Below are 16,704 nucleotides of genomic sequence, written 5' to 3'. Positions count from 1 at the left end.
TCATGCTTTTTCTATCGAACAATTGAAATATTTGTTGAATTTCAATTTCAATTAATTAATGTTATTGGTGTGATTCTCTATTGTCTTATACTTGATGTATATGGTCGCTTTTGAATTTGATTTCGATAATTAAATGTGGGAATGTGTTTTAGGAAATTTAATCTTTAGAATTACTGTTGATTTGATTTGGTGCTTGAAGTTATATTTTCCAATTAGAGAGTTAATGTGGGAATGTGTTTTTTGATAGTGATCTAAAATTTAAAATTTGGATCATTATAGATAATGGTTTGGTGAGAATATCTGTTATGTGTGTGTTTAAGTAGGCCTTTTGAGGAAGCATTGTAGACTTGGTGGCGAGGGTCGCGGTGTGGTTAGAAGGAGTTTGACAAGTGGCTGGGATGGGTTTGTGGAGTAGGAGTTTCAGATATTTGGCAGGGTTGGGTTTGTGGAGATGGAGAAGTTTGGGTAGGTGGCAAATGATGTTGGTTAATCGACTGGATCAAATATCCATTTTTGACTGTTCAAATAAGTGTAGAAACCACACCTATAATTACACATTTGAGGGAGACTGAATGTGCTTTTTGTTATTTTATCCCTTGTGTGAGGGATATTGTAGTTCCCGGTATGCTGTTTTGTACCAGTAAGTTTGAACAATAGTTATTATATTCCGAACTTTATTGTGCCATTTGTCTTCAATGATACGTTTTAATGGAATGCCTTACTTTACCTTTCCAAAAATAAAAATAAAAAATACCATACACATTCATTACATTTAATGAAGTAAATAAACCACGAATTCAATATTTATTTAACTATGAAACAAATGGTCAATCTGTTACAGCAAAATAATATTTTTTTGGGAGACAAACCAACACGAATAACATAATATCCAGGATCTATGCTCCTGGTTATAAAGGAAAAGTACCAACATTTATTTCTTGGATGCCAATTAAAAGTAAAAGTAAAAATAAATTTCTATGTTTAGATACACCATCTTTGGTGTTCACAGACCAATAGGTTCTAAAAGTAAGAACTTAACAAAGTTATCCACACCAGAGGAGTAGCTGTCCTCTTCATGTTGATAAATGACTTCCGAAGTTCTTGACATATTAAAGCAAGCTCTAATGATGGGTAATGGCAAGCTAGAACTGAGTAGCTCCGTGTTAAGCTCTTTCCATAAGTTTCCAATGAGTTGCATTATGCATTCCCTAGCTTCACCTTCGGATGCTAAATTTTTCTCTTTCATGAACAAAGGTATACTCGAAGCATTATCTCCTCGATCTTGCTCTTCCTGAGAAATAAAATCGTAAAGAAATAAATATTATGTTTTTCACACAATAAGTTAGAGTTTTTTCCTGTTTGTTGCTTATTTTTTATTTCCCTGAACATTCTCTTTACTCTTCCCTCTATAGTTTCGATATGTGTATAGCTTTGAAAGGCAATAAGGTATTCTTGAACACGGAATTTGAAAGTGAATATTTTAAGAACCACGAACATTAAATTATTGAGAAAAAATAGTAATGAAATTGTCTATTTCGTGAAATAAGATATACAGATGGCTTGTGAATTGGTTTGGGAAAATATTGAAAATTACTTTAGTTGTTTGGGATGATGATCTTGATAATCAAGAAGCATCTGAGCCTTATACTAATAAATTTGTATGAATCAAATTTTGTCATTTTTTTTTTTTTTGGTTCATCAATAGATAGTATTTTGAATTAGCCAAAAAAATTAGCCTCCGTTTGCATAATGTATGTCCCTGTTCGGCTTCCCATTCTTTCAATTTATAATTTTTAAAATAGTATTTTTTTTTTTTGGAGAATATCTAGTTGAAAAAGAAGGAAAAAATTTCAATTTACATGTCATATTATTTTATGAAATATCGCGTGGTTGAAAATAAGAGAGAAAAAATTATAATTTGAAATAATGGAGGCCAAACGGGGGTTTTGGCTTATAATGAGTAATAGTAAAAACCATATTAGTTGGTCCTACGAAATGTGAGGATAATAAAGACCAACGATTAGGAATATTGATCGAAATTAAAATTTGACTTTAACTTGATTCATAAATCATTTATAAATTTCAATCTGAACATTAGCTAAAATATAAGATTTTCAACTAAAGGCTTTTGTTTTGTCATGGCCTTTTTAGAGGAAAAAATGGCAACTTTGAAAGCTATGAGATACCTTTTAGGTATCTTTGAAAGGCAATGTTATAAGAATGGCAAATAGCAAGTAATTTAAAGAAAATAGTAATGAAAATGTCAACTATCTCATGAAATAAGATATACGGATGGCTTATGAGTTGGTACGAGAAAATACTGAAAAATACTTTAACTGTTTGGGTGAAGATCTTGAAAGTCAAGATATATCTAAGCCTTATACCAGTAAATCAAGTGAATTATAAGAACAAACTTTTATCATTATGTTTGGTTTATCAATTGAATTAGTCGAAAATATAGTCTCTGTACGCAAAATTTATAAAAAGCTTATAAAAAGGAATAGTAGTTGATACCACAAAACCTGTGAGCAATAATGAGCAATAATTGTAAATATACGGTCGAAATTAATAGTTGATTTTAACTCGATTTACAAAATCATTGATAAATTTCAATCCAGACAACAGGATAAAATATAAGAATTTCAATTAAAGGCTTTTGTGTGTCATGTCCTTTTTTGTAAAATGGAAAACCTGGTTACTTTATCAGATTAATATATAGACACAAACTAACATCAGAGTGAAGATGTGCTAATTAATTTAAGATTAAAAAAGAATGTGACTAAAAAGTGATCATTTACTAAAAGGAGGAGGAACGATGTGTTATTATTTTTGTCTTATTCTAGGGACGATTTGGTCTTCTGCTTTTCGTGGGGTTTTCATGGTTTTTAAACTTTCTCTTCACATTCCTTTGTTCCTGAATAGCACCTTTCAAAAGGGTTTCTACTTTCACAATAAATGTCTTAATAGAAGATATGATTTTTTGAAACTAAGATTTAAGACAAGTTAAATGATTCCAAAAGTATTGTTTCTCTTCTATTTTTCATTTATTCATTTTCTTTAGTTATTAATTAAAGCAATTAGGATCTATAAATAAATCCGATAAAAGTTTATGGATATAATACGACATAGCTTTGACGGGCTCAATGGACCTTTTTTATATTATAAAACCTTTTTGTAGGTTGGATTGATGCAAAACTATTTTTTCGTACTACCTAGTGTAGATTCATATCTCAATTAGAAGGTCTTAGATAAAGTTGCTTTATCTTTTTCAAAAATGATATGAAGTACTCTATTCCAAATTCTGTGAGTAGCCATTACTAAGACACGTCTCAGCGTATGTGTGTGTATATATATGTGTGTATATACACACACACACAATCAACTTAGTTGTTAGTTTAGATTTGAATTTTCGTATTCATGTTAATAATAAAAAGTACAAAATATCTGATTTAGTGTTAAGATATTACATGTATTATTGGGTAAAATACAATGCAACTGATAGGCAATTTAAAGAAAACATTGGTCCAATTCATCATTAAAACTAATGCATGTAATTAATTACCTTCGAAGTGCCCAAATCGTCCCAGAGTCGAAGAATCTGGCCTGAACATGAAAATATCTTTGGATATGGTTTCTCCATTGATTTTACATTTCCATGGCTAATACCTTCCCCTAACAAGAAGAAAATATGCACCAAGGCCATGTATGACCCTGATGTAGTCACTGCATTTTTTAGGTAATTTGCAAGATTTGGTACATGTCCACTGTTAAACCAGTTAGCTTCAATCATAAAAGCTTCAATGGTGTTCATCCACTGTGACAAATAAAATTCGGAAAATTTTGTTACTATCATGTTAAACAAAACGGTGGATGAATAGTTTATGTATATGATGAAATGTAACAAAATAAATTTTGGGAATTTCAAAAAAGAAAATCATTGGTAATTTCTTAAAAGGATTAAACTGAATCACGCACAATTTTACACCATCAAAATTGATTGTAAACTTTTATTTGTTTGGGAGAGTGTAAATTTGATCAAAAATAATGTTAGGTCTTCTGATCAATACAAATGTAAACTTTAATCTGGAAGAGATTTTTCAACGTTATAGGGAATTTTAACAAAAACATTCTATTCTTTTAGTATGTAACCAGATACGAAATAGTAATGTAGAAGATAGAATCCTTAGAAAAACTATTAAAAAGAAGATAAGATGGGCGACAATAGAAAGAAAAAAATGTACAGAAATATGTTACCACTCGTTTAAGGGATGGAAGAACATTTCGTCCCTGTTCTTTGAGAATATTGTAAGCAATCTCATTCGTAGTGTTGTACAGTGCCATATAACATATTTTCATGTATGCTGGAAGTGGTTCAATTGCATCAAGATTCCATCTGCAAACCCAAAATATTACACCAGTAGACTAAATGAAATTTAAGAATCAAGACATGTAAAATAGAATGTTAAATAAATCAAATATCTTGTCAATTCATGAATTTGTCAGATGTTTTGCTCAGTATCCTTGGCTTATGAAAGGGTCCAATTGTGTAAGGGCTAGATATAATACTTTCCAATTGTGTAAGGGGTAGATATAATACTTACTTTTGAATTGCATCATTAAAGAGTACGAGTTCATTTATGGATCCATAAGTGTCAAAAATGTCATCAATTACTAACAAAATGGCAATGGTTTTTGCTAGCTCAATACGCGGTTGCGAGTACTTGGGGTCTGGAAGGATTCCTACGGTCCAAAAATAGCATTCCATAGGGCGATCACGTCCAAACTTGAGTTTTTCCACAAGGCCTAACTGCTTCCACCATCTGAAAACATGGGAAATCTTCATAAGAAATTAACTGATATTTAAAAGTAGATAACATTAATGAGTTAATGTAAATCGGGAAAAAAAAATTGAAAATTGAAATGAATACTTGAAATCCCGCTAAAAAGTATATCCCGATTATATGGCTCGCATATTTTGGTACATTAAACTCGGGTAATGGACAGTACTAGGCTTGACACTTCAACAAATTTTTGTCACGTGTTTTTGTGTGTGTATGTGTGAGTCGTATTCAATGTTCTCTAGTAAAACATATAAACAGACAGAAAGCATAATGTTACCTTGATAACTCGGCCAATTCTATTTGGTGCAAGGATTGAACCTTGTTATAATCCAATTTTGCTTGCTCAAGAAGAATTTGATTGAAATTGCTTCCCATGCTATATTCATCAATATAGAGTCTGGACTCTAGCCTTGCCATTCTTAGGTGTCTAGGGAGCTCAAGGGCTCGGGTCACCTGTCTACAAAGCTGTTTTCCCATGCTCGGCATTGATAGTCTCAATTGAGTTACTGCAAATCTCATGGCTTCAGAAAGTATATCCTCTCCACTTGCACCTAAGGATGATGCTTCATATAAACTTAAAAGACCCCTTGTGTCTTGGCTTATGGACTCTTTGAATTTTCCATTCTTTTCCATGAATTTCTTGAAAACATCTGCTCCAATTTAAGAAGAAAAATAATAATTAATTGGACCATTTGTGTTACTTGTACATAAAATAAAATATTATTTTTTTGAGAATATATATTTGAAAAGAGAAGAAAAAGTGCTACTTTTTTATTTTTTTATTTTTTCCTTTTTTAGTCTATTAGAAAAGCACTTTCAATTTCGGGACCGGATTATCAGGTCTCCAAGTAAGCCCAGTTGGAAGTTTAGGAGTATCACCACCATGTTTATAGGTAAGATGAAGATGATACGGTAATTATCCATAGTTGGATATTTTTGTAATTGGAGACAATATGGATTGCAGATGAATAATGTTAATATATAAAATTATGCATAGCAGATTTGTAGGATGTATCCATTAATTGATTGTCTAATTGTTAAACAGGAAGCGGACACTATGCCGACACAATAATATAATTTAAAGCAGCATTTTCTAATTCTTTTGTCTATGTTTTGCTTTATTTTTTCATCTTTGACTTATTTTTTTCCAGTCTTCTTAAAATTAGGCATCCTATATTCCGGAGGTATTTTACATTTTTTGAAACAATATTAAAAAGAAAGAAAAAGATGTACCACAGCTAACAGGCAAGCCTTCAGTCCTAAGCAGTCGAAATCGTAGTCCGGTGGCATGGAGATCATCTCCAGCATCCCAATTTATTAACTTATTCAACCATGAATCAATCTCTTCTTCATAATTATATGCAATTCCTAGCCATTGAAGTGTATCTATCAACTCCATCGCTGCCATTGGGTCCAAAGCTCTTTGCAAAGCTTTTCGGGTATTTTCCTGGAGTTCTTCAATCCTCTTGCTGCAATTGATATTTTCCATTGTGTGAAGTACCTTCATGTATTTTTCCAAGAACGATAAAATCAGCATCGCCTTAGATGAAATTTTTTTAAACAATCATCACTTAAATGAATATTATAAGAAAGGGTATCGAATTATCAAAAATATTTCAAGATGTATCATGCTAAAGAAAAATAAGAAAAAGTAGGGTTATATTGAAAATATATGAGAATGGGTCCCGTGTTAAAATACAATTTTATGAGATGGATAGAGCATTGAAGAAAATAATAAGAAATGATAGCACATTAATTCAAAATGCAAGAAAGGGTAGCATGTTAAACGAAAAATAATGTGTTAAATGAAAATATTACGAAAAGTATAGCATATTGTAAGAGAAAATGTAAGAGACAGAAAAGTTTTAATTGAAAAATGAAAAACTATGAGGCTGGTGACTAGAAATATAGGTTTGGTTAGCCTATTGAATGGAAAACTATAAGAAAGAATAATATGCTGAACAAACATGTCGAATGGGAAACTACAAGGGTAAGTAGAACTTCATACAAGAAGTTACGATAAGAAAGAGAACTTTGCCTGATGGGGAAAAAAGTTATAAGAAAGAGTAGCATGTCAAAAGAAAGAATACAAGCATAGAGCATTGGACGAGAAAAAGAAGTACGGATAGAAATAGAAAAATTATCAGAAAGTGCATTGCATTATTATTATATTAGAGAGCTCAAAGATAATATTAGAGTGGATGTAACTACAAAGGATGGAAAGATGAGAGGAAACTGTCTTCTTAGTTTACAACAATCTGCACAAGAAATAACATCAGTTAGTCACCACTTTATATAGCCCCCAGATTTGGCGAGAAACAATAAATAGTTTGGACTGACTTCTGTTTTCCTATATATACAATTGCATATAGCACCTCAACCAGGACTAAATTAATTTATCAACTATTCAACTAATTAATTGATTCCGAGTTAGTTGATTAGTACCTATTTTCTTGTTTTCCGCTTCTTAATCTTTATTTTTTATTATCATTAGCCGCCTTAAGTTGTTTCAATTTGGTTATTTGTTCATTGCTTAAGGCAACATGGACAAGTTTTACAAAATTAATACAAATGATCAAAACCCCCCAAAAAATTAGGTTAATTTATTTTATATTATATGATATACATTAACTGAGTTAATTAAAAGTAATTTGGATTTGGAAACATCAATAACATGTTTGGTACGTTGAATTCGAAATAACATAATATTATATATTGCATAAAATACCCATTTTTTGTATCAAATAATTCTTATAAATTTAACCTTATTTGTATCAAAACGATCAAACGAAAATAACTAGGCAAGCAGTTTAAACTTCGGATAACTAAATTGAATAACTGGTCCATGTGAGTTTGGCAAGTATATAAAACTTAGAAAGAACAAATTAATTGTCCAAATTTAATGTCAAGAAAAAAGGTATTTTTTCTTCAAACATCGCATTTCGATTTTGTTTTGAAGTCTTTTATATATCTGTAAGATTCATCTTAATTTCTTTCAACTCTTTATTGCAAACAAAGCAAAATGAAGACTTTGAAATACATACTGAAAAATAACAAATGGGGTTTATTCGATAAATCAAACTTTCCAATATGGTCTACAAACTATTTATTGGAAAAACAATAAAAGGTTATAAATATTTGTCTATTAGAACCTTGAGAAATTGATTACGGTTCTGTAAGACTATTAACTAGAAAATACAGAAAAAATAAATTTTAGAAATATTTGATAAAGTTCTAAAACTATCATGGTCATAAGCAGCCAAAGAAATATGTAGTTACAGAATTAATAATCAAATCTTATTTCTAATTGGTCATGTATAGGCTTTTCTAGGTCAGTTCAAAGAAGGTTCATTGTTAATCATTCACATGGTCCTTGTGAACATCTAATAGCTTTCCAAATAAATAATTAGAGATGTATAAAATATTTCGTCCCCAATGCAAACACATGAGCTGATGAGCAGGTTGGTAAACAAGTACATGGGAAATTAATTAATTTAATTAACAAATCAAGACTTTGATGGCAGCCAGATTTTGATTATTATGACATTAGGTTTGAAGGTGGTTTCTATTGAGATTTACTAAATGCGTGTGCACCTTGATAAGGTTGAATGAACAATTGTTTTGGAGATTTTTAAAAATTAAATTTGTGGTATAGTTTAGACACAAATTCGGAATTAAAACAATACCAAACAACAAGGCACTTATTACTGTCTTTAGATGACTAGGGTAATAATTCAATTAATTTATATATTTAAATAATCACAAAACATTATGATCAAAAGCAATAAAAAGTAGATAACACCAAATATGATCACTGAAATTAAAATTCCTAACTAGATAAAAAACCTTGGACAAACTTGCCAGTAAAATTTACTAGAAAAGTTAACTTACAATAATTCTCGACACTGTTAAATCTTAACTAACTCTGACATCTAACTTGTAAATCACCGAGGAATTCCTTCATTTGTGCACCCCCCGCATTTCTAAGAACTTTGAGCTACTTTTCTCTTCACATGGATTCTCAAGTGTTGAACTCCAAGCGTCTCTTCTCCGGAACTCTTTTGTTTTGGTGTTTGACCAAGGATCTTTCTTTGTGGAATTTGATCTTGTAGACTAATGCAAGAGATATTGAAATATATTTATGGCTTTCAAGGAACAAACTCTTAAGTTACAAGGCTCTACTAATTGGATCAATAAATGGGTTGAATAATGAAGAAATAATATTGTAGTTAAATCAAGAAATCAATAAAATGATGTTTGGATTCTCAAAGAATGATCTCTATTATCAAAATATAGTTCAAGCAAACTTTTAGACGTCCTATAGGGTATACATTTATAATAGGTCAAGTTTCGGATGAAAAGGAACTCAAAATCAAATTGAAAAATCGATTTTTACTATTCCTCGAATAACCACGCCAGTCAAGCGCCAAGCGAGTGGCAGCTGAGTAATAGTCAATATTTTCATCATAACTTTCTCTTCTAATATGAGATCGAGGCGGTTTAAAGTACGTCGGTAAGCTAACTCAAATATTTACAATTCTTCTAGAAGATAGATTTTTTCAAATTCAAATGCTTTCCACGTGAAAATGCGTGGCTACTTATGATTGAGAATTTGAAGCAAAACTTGTGCAACATTTTGACATTCATTTGACTCCTAATTGCATTTTATTGATTATTTGTGATCTTTGTTAACATTTTTTACTCCAAGGACTATACTACCAACCCTTAATTATTTTGACTTTAATTACAACTCAATTAACTCCTAATACAATTCAACTAAAATAGGATTTTGACTAAGGAAATTATCAATTACAAATTTAGAGATTGCCAATTATATCATTTGGACCTAATAATCTCCTCCTTTGCATTCCGTGACAAAATCTTTTATTTTAAAGTCAAAGAAAAAATCTACCCAACAATTTAATGTACAAAATTTACTTCAATATCTTTCAAATCCGTTTCTTGTAACACATGAAAAGAACAATATCATGTGAAAAGTAAAAGAAAATTAACAAGTGATAAAGTAGAACTACCAACGTAAAACATGATATTTGTATTAGACAAAACACCTAATCAAACATAATACCAATATGAGAAAAAATTGTTAGCTTTTCTCTAACTCATTTAAATCATCAAATCAAATAAAATTTTTCAAAAATTTCTCTCCCTAACTCAAATACTCAGCTCTCTGAAACGTATATTGATACCCACCCTTTTGTCTTGAATAACAAAGAAAAATAGTAATATAGGTATGAATACCACCAGAGTAATGAGTTATATATATATATATATATATGCACATACAAAAGTATACAAAATTTTGCAAAACATATGATGGGAGAAAATATTCCTTTCTTTTGAGAAAAATTCTTTTTTCATGCATTTTTTAGATATACTATCATGAACAATTATTTGCTTTCTAATACATATATAATTCATAAACAATAAACTTTTCTCATATAACTTAACTTAAACATAAATCGAATGAATTTTATTAGCTATTCATATGTCAAAAGTGCCATTAAACTCATGTAATGAAGCCTCAAAACCTTGAATCACTGAGAAAGGACGTGCAAAGAATCACTGGTGAATGAATATATTCTTCAAATTGTGAAGGCAGACTTAGTGCCAGTAGGACTTTTTTTAATTAAAAAACTCATATTTAATTGTATAATTTTTTTCTCCCCCTATTTCTGAGCACACACATATATATTTTCTCTTTTATTTTTCAAATATTATGTGCGCTCTTCTTTATTAAGTTTTCTGCATGATTCCTATATCTAGCTTCAGATCGATGACTACAAAGTCTGTTGACTTAAAAGACACTAGGTATTAAGATGGCTCAACAAAGAAAAGTATAAGGTTGTCTCATAACAATTTTTTTTAAATTTATTTCTTTTAGGGAGAATATACAAAATCTTAGGTCAATTAGCCTAAAGGTTATTCGATATTTAAAGTCAACCCACCACACAAGTGACCGTCATCCCATATCTCTTACATGCGGTCAAAATCCACTTTCAAGAGCTTAATGTGTGCACTGCACATGATACATGCAATAGGCTATATTAAGTACTCCAAGTAAGTTCTAGATAAAGCTAATAGAAATTTTATTTACTATTTATTAATTATATTAACACTTGATCCCAAGTAAACATGTTCAAAAAAGAATATTACTTGTATTTTTTTTAGAATTTTCAAATTTTAATATTTCATAAAAAAAATGCTAAATAAAACAAAAAAATAAGGGAAAAAAATATAGAGTGCATACATGAATAAGTAGATATGATGATTAAAGTATGCATGTAGCTAAATCCCTAATCAATGAAGCTTAGAAAAGCTCTTACCATGAAGAGCAACACAAGCAATACCGCAACTAATATCATCATTTCGATCTATGATTTCACTCCTCTTGACCCAAACTTTCTTAGATCAAAATGTCATCTTAGTTAATTGAGTCATTAACTCAGTGAAGTGACTCACTTGATTAGTCAAGAATCTAACATAAGTAGTCAGATCTTGTTTGTTGCTCCTAATCAAAAGGTTCTGTTACTTAGATATAATGTGACCAAACTCACCACAATGATGACAAGTGCGAATAAATTTAGGAGCAAACCAAGGTTTCAAATTTTAAACCTTAGGTGGGTGAAACATATGTCTGTACATATGATTTTGGTCTTTGGGCACTAGCATCCTTGGTCTTGTTCCTACTTAGGAGCTCCCAACACTTGGGTCTTATATGTCCTAACTTGCATATATGATGACACGTGGGGATAAACCTTGGAGTAACTCTAGTTTCAAATTTTGTACATTAGGTTTGATTGAGGCAGGTACACCATTATTGTTAGTAAAGGAAATAGCATGAGAATAAAGCTCCTCTATTTCCAATTGTTTTGTGCAGACCTATCATGTTATCAATTTTCTTAGATCCGCTAGGGAAAGAACGAAGTTGGGCATTTGATTTTTCAAAATCACTCATAAGAGTTTAAATCTTAATTTCTAAAGACTCATTCCCAACCCTTAATTCATTCAATCATTTGGAAGACTCCCCAAATTTAACAGTAAGCTCTCCTTATCTAATTCAAGTTGATTCAGTTTCTTAAAGACTTATCTATTAACCTCATGTAACTTGAAACTCTTTTTGTACAGCTGTCATAGGCATCATGAATATCCATAGGATCCTCAGATCCTACATTAGAATGTGGTGGATCTTACTACATGTATATCAAGATTTACATAATGGATTACTATCATATAACACTCTATCATTTTCTAATTTAAAACACAATCAACTTTTTCATTAAATCTTTTCCTCCACATCATATTATGTAATTCATTATGTACATTTTTATGCACAAATAGCAAAATCCGAATGTGATGAACTCATCTAGACAATTACTGGGTCAATGATCACAATTAAGCTCTGATACCAACTAAAAAATTAAATTAGCCAAATAATTTAGAGCTAAATGCCGAATTAAAATAATAACAAGCAACAGATCACTCACCAATGTTTCTGGATCATTAAGATAATTAATTCAATTAGTTCCTATCTTTAAACAATCACAAACATTCAGATCAAAAGTAATAAAAGTAAATAACGCTAAATATGACTGCTGAGGAAAATTCCGAAACGGATAAAACAACCTCCAGGCAAACTTGCTAGCAAAATCTACTAGAAAAATTAACTTATAATTAATCTAGACACTTCAAACCTTAGTCGACTCTAGCCACAACTTGTAAATCACTAAAAAAATTCCTTCACTTGTGTACTCTCACACTTCTCAGAGCATTGAGCCACTTTTCTCTTCACATGGATCAACGAGAACAGATTTCGTTCTTGTGCACTGGAACTCCAAGCGCTTCTTCCTAAAACTCAAGAACTCCAAAGGGTAATTGGATTTCATTTTAGGTTTGATCAAGGATTCTTTTTGTATTTTGATCTTGTTGGTTGATGCAAGAGATATTAAAATATATTTTTGACTTTCAAAGAACAAATTCTTGACTTACAATAAGGTTTTATTAATTGGATCAATATATGTTTTGAATAATGAATAAATAATATTGAGGTTGAATCAAGGAATCAATGAAAGGATGTTTGGATCTTCAAAAAATTATCTCTACAATCAAAATACTGTTCAACCACACTTTTGGACACCCCATAGGGTTTATATTTATAATAGGTAGCGTTTGGTGTGAAACTTAGAACCAGCTTGAAAATCGATTTTATTGTTCCTCAAATAACTACACCACATGAGCGCCAGGCGAGCAACAGTTGAGCAGTGTTTAGTATTTTCATTATAACTTTCTCTTTCGATGTTCGATTGAGGCGCACTAGGTTGGAATGCTAACTCAAATGGCTATAATTCTTCTAGAATTGAAGTTTTCAAGTTCAAATGTTTTCGAAGCAAAAAAATGCATTGTAACTTGTGACTGAGAATTTGGGGCAAAATTTGTGCAACACTTTGATACTCCTTTGACTTCTAATTGCATTCTATCGATCATGTCATTTTTTAGACGTCTTTGACTCCACTAAAGGTTACACTACCAACCCTTAAATATTTTTATTTTAATTACAATTCTATTACTTTTATTTTGACTTTGATTACAACTCAATTAACTCCTAATACAATTCAACTAAAATGTGATTTTGACCAGGGAAATTGTGAATTAGGTAATTTGGACCAAACAATTTTGTATGGTGGAAAAAAATTTATTTTCTATTTTTGATATCAAAACACTATCAAAGCTTAGACGGGCTTTTTAAGCCTCTACAAAAACCGAATTTGAAGAAGGGCTGGATTCACGTATTCTATTTTATATATTAAAAAAATAAAGTACAACAGGGTGGGCGACATGGTAATCTTATCTCCAAAGATGACATCTGGTTGTGAAGAGGAAAAGATTTTGAAAGTATTAAATTTGGAAGTATTAATTCGATTCCAACGCAACTAGACTGTAAAAAAAAAAAAAAAAAAAGCTTATGTTTGCAATTCAGTTTTGTAATTAAACCTACCAATGCAAGTACGGAAAGCAGTGAGCTTCGAGCAGTATATCATACTCTTCTTCTCAGGGGGGAAATCTTTATCAACATATGCCTTGTATCCTATTATATAAATGCCCCCATTAGCAAGCGAAAAAGTTAGCAATAAGCAGAGTGGATTGTTTTATTAGATTAAATTATAGTACGTGATTAGGATGAATTCTAATTTGTTGTTGTTGGAATGCGGAAGCGGAATTATCCAGAAATTAAAAATTTCTTTAATTCGATAAACGGAATCGTCTAGATGTTCACGTGTATGTTATATAAAAAATAAATGATTTGAATCTTTTACCTAAGTTTGATGATCAACCTTTAAATTGATTCTGAAACACAAACTTCCGGCTCTTTTAATTGCAAGAATCTTGGTGTTTCAAACCTTCAAGCCTTCTATGGTATTTTCCAAAGCAAAGATTATACCGGCATGTGAGCACCTTCTTTTAATTAATCCAGAAACTAATTCTTGAATTTGGACAATTGGAAAGCAAGAAAATAAATATTTTCTCTCTCAATTTGAATTTTATGGAATTATGTATTATCGGTATTGTAGTATTTTTCCGTCCATCTAGTCTCTATTTATAGAGAAAAAGATGATACAACTTCAGTATAATAATAATTCCACATTCAAACAAGAGTTCTAATTAAAACCCAAGTAGAGTTTTAATTTAAGTCCAATTCTAATTAGTTTACATTTAATTACATGTGTAGTCCTAGAACTTTAATTACAATATAATTAAGTTTACAACTTTAGTAGTAAATACAATTAAGTGCAAAATTTTATTGTAATTACAATTAAGCCTAAAACTATTATAATTGCCGTAATTAAGTTTCAATACTTTATGGGGCTACCACATGGACCTAATCAGACATATATCATCCAAGCTCTAATAATTAGATCATATCTAGTCGACCCTAGACCACCCAATCTAATTATTATTCTTTACATTTTCCAGTAAGGGCAACAAACTGAACTCTTGGAATATATATAAGATTACAGAAGCCAATAAATTTGTAATACTTTCCTCTAACCGGCCATATATGTATTTTATCCCCGTTTGAGTTCCGATAACTAGGTACGAGCATAAATGACCATTTTGCCCCTCCAACTATTCTCATTAACTTAAGTTTTATTTTCTTCAACGGTCCTGTAAACTAATCACAGATGTCGACATTTAGCCGTCGGTAAACACTGAGCTCAGATTTCAATCGTTTAATAGAAAATACTTAAGTCCTCACTCTACCAATTTTTCAGGGCGACGGTTTCCAACACGAATTCATGTTCTCTACTCCCCTAATTCTCAAGTTCCCAACTCATCGAAATATTTGACCAATCAAATTGATTTCAACCATTGATGAATCAATGAACAATTAAAATCATGAAAATACATACATAATATTGTCAAGGGATTCAGATGAAATATACACCTGTCAATTGAAATTTAATTCTCCGCACGGTCACACTATAGAATTAAATTCGACATGTGGTCCGTTTAACACACTCCAAGTGTACTAGTGTCACCTTTAACTATTTCTGTGATAAGGACAAATCACAAACCCAAATAATGAATTGGTCAACACTACATCCTTCTAATATAAGGTGCCAACCCTTATACATAGATTGTGAACAAATTATTTATGATCAAAATATAAGTTATGTCACATTGTACTTCTCAACGCAAGTACCTGATTATATTCTCACAAGTGATCACAGGCACTTTAATTTCGCATGCTCAATAATAAATAAATGCAATAAAGTAAATATAATTTTATTCAATATAATAATATTGTTATTTTTACATCAGCAAATTATACTATATGGGCATACAAATCAACAAATCTCCCACTTGCCCTAAAGTATATGTGTCATATCTTGTAACCCCATGCCTTGCACATGACCATTGAAAACCTTAGCTAATAAGCTCTTGATAAATGGATTCGCGAGGTTATCTCCAGTGGCAATTTTACTGACAATCATATTTCCTCTATTAACTATCTCTCTCAAGAGATGATATTTCCGTTCAATATGTTTACCCCTCTGATGACTCCTTGGTTCTTTAGCATTTCCCATTGCCCCAGTGTTATCACAGCACAGTATCAAGGGCTGTGCAGATGCAAGCACATCCTCGATGTCCATTAGGAATTTTTTGAGCCACACCGCTTCCTTAGCGGCTTCACAAGCTGCCACATACTCAGCCTCCATGGTGGAATCAGCAATACATGATTGCTTGATACTTCTTCAAATAATGGCCCCACCACCAAGTGTAAACATTGATCCTGATGTAGACTTGTAAGAGTCCTTATCAGCCCGAAAGTCTGAATCTATATAACCCACTAGAACAAGATTTGGTGATGAGTAAACTAGCATATAATTTCTTGTCCTTTGGAGGTACTTTAGGATATGCTTTACAGCTATCCAGTGTTTCGGTCTAGGATTAGATTGATATCGACTCACCATACCAATAGCATAACAAAAGTCAGGTAAGGGACTAATCCTTAGATAGTAGGATTCTATCTTTGAAAGGTAAATTACCTTTCTTGGAATCTTAGGTGGCAAATATAACAAGTATTTTATCAATATATAAAGCTTAGGATAGAGCTATCTGCTTGTTCTTTTGATCTCTTAAGATTTTAATACCTAGAACATAACTAGCTTCTCGTAAGTCATTCATATGAAATTGTTGGGCCAACCATGCTTTCTTAGACGATAATGCTCCCACATCATTTCCAATAAGTAGAATATCATCCACATAAAGCACTAGAAAAATTACAATTTTCTCCTGTATCTTTTTATAGACATAGGGTTTGTCAAAGTTTTGATCAAAGTCA

General features: G+C 31.2%; 1 protein-coding gene and 1 pseudogene across 1 annotated transcript; one reads left to right on the top strand and one right to left on the bottom strand.

The window, feature by feature from the left end:
- The window catches only part of LOC111370006, a 75,619-nt pseudogene that overhangs the window by 7,907 nt on the left and 51,008 nt on the right, over nucleotides 1-16,704 (top strand).
- Nucleotides 808-6,362, bottom strand: LOC111370400 (probable terpene synthase 11). Its single transcript, XM_022992089.1, has 6 exons — nucleotides 6,075-6,362; nucleotides 5,119-5,491; nucleotides 4,602-4,820; nucleotides 4,255-4,393; nucleotides 3,563-3,814; nucleotides 808-1,291 (listed from the first exon to the last, which is right to left on the bottom strand). Exons 1-6 carry the CDS (start codon nucleotides 6,346-6,348, stop codon nucleotides 1,004-1,006), a joined length of 1,545 nt encoding a protein of 514 aa, XP_022847857.1. The 5' UTR covers nucleotides 6,349-6,362; the 3' UTR covers nucleotides 808-1,003.

Source organism: Olea europaea, chromosome 21 (genome assembly GCF_002742605.1).
Source record: "Olea europaea var. sylvestris chromosome 21, O_europaea_v1, whole genome shotgun sequence".
Lineage (NCBI taxonomy): Eukaryota > Viridiplantae > Streptophyta > Magnoliopsida > Lamiales > Oleaceae > Olea > Olea europaea.
Note: the sequence above shows the minus strand (reverse complement) of the source record. Positions and strands in the feature narration are given on the sequence as shown.

Bases quoted from the DNA above. Each gene is read 5' to 3' on its own strand.
- LOC111370400 (XM_022992089.1), bottom strand. From the start codon at position 6,348: ATGAAGGTACTTCACACAATGGAAAATATCAATTGCAGCAAGAGGATT. The intron at 5,492-6,074 runs GTACATCTTTTT...AAATTGGAGCAG, and splicing joins AGGCTTGCCTGTTAGCTGTG to ATGTTTTCAAGAAATTCATG. The intron at 4,394-4,601 runs GTAAGTATTATA...TTGGGTTTGCAG, and splicing joins TTTAATGATGCAATTCAAAA to ATGGAATCTTGATGCAATTG.